Here is a 3,182-nt window from a genome sequence, read left to right as displayed (position 1 = left end):
AAAACCGCTGAAGTGATAAGACTTGAAAGATTGCGAATAATTGTGATTCACAGTGTGTGATATTGACTTTTATAATTTTTGGAATTCGAGTGTATGAATCGTACTTCATTACGCGATAATTTATGAACCTAGAAACTTACTGAATCATTTTCCACATCTGCCCAGTGCATAATTAAATTTATGAAGCCACGGTCCACTGGTTCACGTTATAGCTTGTGGCCTATTGATACAAGTTTTTTTTTACTAATTAATTAACGCAAATTATGTGCCGTAAATTAGATTTATTTGAGACAATGTTGCCTGATTGTGTCTAATATTTTGATTACTCTTCTTCGTTTTTTTCTGTTTTTCAGTCATTTTCGCATAATTAGTTACTCTTTTAAATACAAAAATATATGCGTATCGTCGTCATTTCATTAATAGCATATCATGCGTCTCCGCAGATTTTAAAATGCCTATCGATCTTTACCAACTCACCGGAAGTCCGCCATGTCGGGCCGTTCTCTTAACGGCGGCAGCTGTAGGAGTTGATTTAAATATGAAAAACGTAGATCTCTCTGCCGGCGAACATCTAAAACCCGAATTTATTAAGGTGACTTATAATAAAATTTTTTTAATGAAACATTTAAGAATATAAATACAAGTGAATTCTTAAATTAAATTTTTTTATGTTGTAACTCTTTAAATTTTTTGAAATGGATTCTCATTCTAAAGAAAATTAAACCAATTTTTTTTAAAGTCTGGTTCAATTTTCAATCTGTAAGAATGAGATTTCACTCTTTAGAGTGAGCTTTCACTCTATAAAAGTTATAGGACATGCAACAAAAACTCCGAGAATTTATTTAAAAAAAAAAAAAATTAAAAAGGAAGAGAAAAAATAGAGTTAAACAGTTTCGTATAAATTTATGTACAGAGGCGAACGCACTCTAATTGTTATTTTGTTATATATTTTTATTTTATATATATATATATATAATAGATGAACCCACAACATACAGTACCTACATTGGATGATGATGGCTTATATTTATGTGAAAGGTGTTTATCTCTTAATCTTTTTATATTAAAATTTAGTGAATATCACAAGTCTAATTTTTACACACATATAAAATAAATATATTTTTCTGTATCTAACTGTCTTTATCATATATTTTTTCTTTAAATTCTTTAGTAAAGTCAATATTATTTATTTATTATTATAATAAATTATTTACGCTTGCAGCCGCGCAATTATGACTTATCTAGTCAATCAATATGGCAAGAACGATTCTCTGTATCCAAATGATCCGAAAAAACGAGCTATGGTGGATCAAAAACTTTACTTCGATATGGGAACTCTGTATCGATCGTTTGCTGATTATTATGTAAGTTCTTGGAACGTATAATACTTCATAAATCATATTTAATATCTAAGATTGATAGAAATGATACACATATATAATGTATGTACATACATTAATCGCAGTATCCAATAATATTCACCGACATCACTCCGGAGCAAGCAAAATATGATAAACTGCACGAAGCCTTGTCTCTCTTGGATAAATTCCTAGAAGGGGAAAATTATGTAGCAGGAAAAACTCTAACTCTCGCTGATATTACCTTGGTCGTCTCCGTTTCTAATTTTCCGGTAACTATATAATTTTATACAAACACACACTACTCATTCATTAAAACATTTATTAAATCGATAAAATAGCGTAGAGAAAAAAGCATGTCTATAAATTTAGACATAAAAAAGCATCTCTTGTTTCTAAATTAAATATTAGTTTTATTATTATTTATAATTTATTATTATTTTTTTTTAATACTAATTTTGAGTAAAACTTTATTGTAAATTTATAACACTTCGCTATATATAAACAAGTGCGTATTTTGACAAACAAAATCAAAAACATAAATTTTAACAAAGACACAGTTTTGAAAGAAAGTTATAACAAAATAACATCAAATTAGCAATTTAATATTTTTTTTTGCAGCTTGTAGATTATGACTTGAGTAAATATAGCAACATTCTGAAATGGTTTATTAAGATCCAAGCTGAAATTCCTAATTACAGTGAACTCGAAAGCGTTGGTATGAAGGCATTTGCAGACTTCGTCGAACACTATAAAAAAAAGACGTAATTTCGTCGCATAGATTGAATAGCTGTACAATGCATTGATACTGTATTATTTTTACAATATTTTTTCTTCTAGAATCATTAAGTCTTATAGATTTTGACTTTGTACAAATAAATTATGATTGTTAAACAGATTAAAAGAGTGCTAATTTTGAGATATATATATATATAGTATTAATGAGAATTAAAAATTAAAGATGATAGAATTAAAAATCTGAATTCTTAATGGAAACAAGTTAAAATTAAAAAGTTACTCAGTTATTAATATTTAATCTTAACACATAAATAAATCGATAAATTTGAAACTACGATATAAGTTAAAAAGAAAAATTAAAAAGAAAATATATTAAATTAAAAGAATGAAAGTAAGAATAGGAACAAATAAAAAAGTTGCCGATAAATATAACATAAAATAAAAATAATAAGTCATAATCTATTGTAACATAAATAGTCACAGTATCAATTTAAAAACATATCTTTTGATTATATAGTTTTAAATTGTACTATATGTAATTCCTATAATTTCTTATTGTTTCCGTATGTTGAAAATTTAAAGCATCAAAGATGAGTAACATGCCGACTGATGGCAATCGCGATTTTTATATGACTAAAATTCTATCCAGACAACATAACATCTAAAAGACGTCATAAGATATCATAAAGACATTTTTTAGGACGTACATTGGGACCAAAAAATTATATTTAAAAAGCATTTTAAAGATATCTTCTAGATATTGCATGTTGCCTAGGTAACTCTCTCTCTCTTAAAATTCACATTCAACATATCATCTCATTATATCGTACGTCGGGTAATGATCTTCTGAAGATTATTATACAAAGTATAAAATATTGAAACCCGTTTCTACCTACAATATCTTGTTATTCTATTTAATTGTTTACATATTTTTTTCAGTAAATTTTGATGTAATATTGATATAAATTAATTTGATCCTTAGAATATCAAATACAACATTGTTTTAATAATTATTAATTTTTATTTGTTATATATATATATATTTATATATATATATATTTATATATATATATATATATATATATA

General features: G+C 26.0%; 1 protein-coding gene across 1 annotated transcript; it reads left to right on the top strand.

The window, feature by feature from the left end:
* Positions 1–451: 451 nt before the first annotated feature.
* LOC105625196 (glutathione S-transferase 1-1-like) lies at positions 452–2,122 on the top strand (the record flags this gene model as incomplete). Its single annotated transcript, XM_012206536.1, has 5 exons — positions 452–592; positions 980–1,038; positions 1,223–1,364; positions 1,466–1,630; positions 1,980–2,122. Coding segments are annotated over exons 1-5 (650 nt in total), but the record flags the coding sequence as incomplete, so codon positions are not given.
* Between the last annotated feature and the right edge of the window lie 1,060 nt (positions 2,123–3,182).

The sequence above is a fragment of the Atta cephalotes genome (assembly GCF_000143395.1).
Source record: "Atta cephalotes unplaced genomic scaffold scaffold00271, whole genome shotgun sequence".
Taxonomy (NCBI): domain Eukaryota; kingdom Metazoa; phylum Arthropoda; class Insecta; order Hymenoptera; family Formicidae; genus Atta; species Atta cephalotes.
Note: the sequence above shows the minus strand (reverse complement) of the source record. Positions and strands in the feature narration are given on the sequence as shown.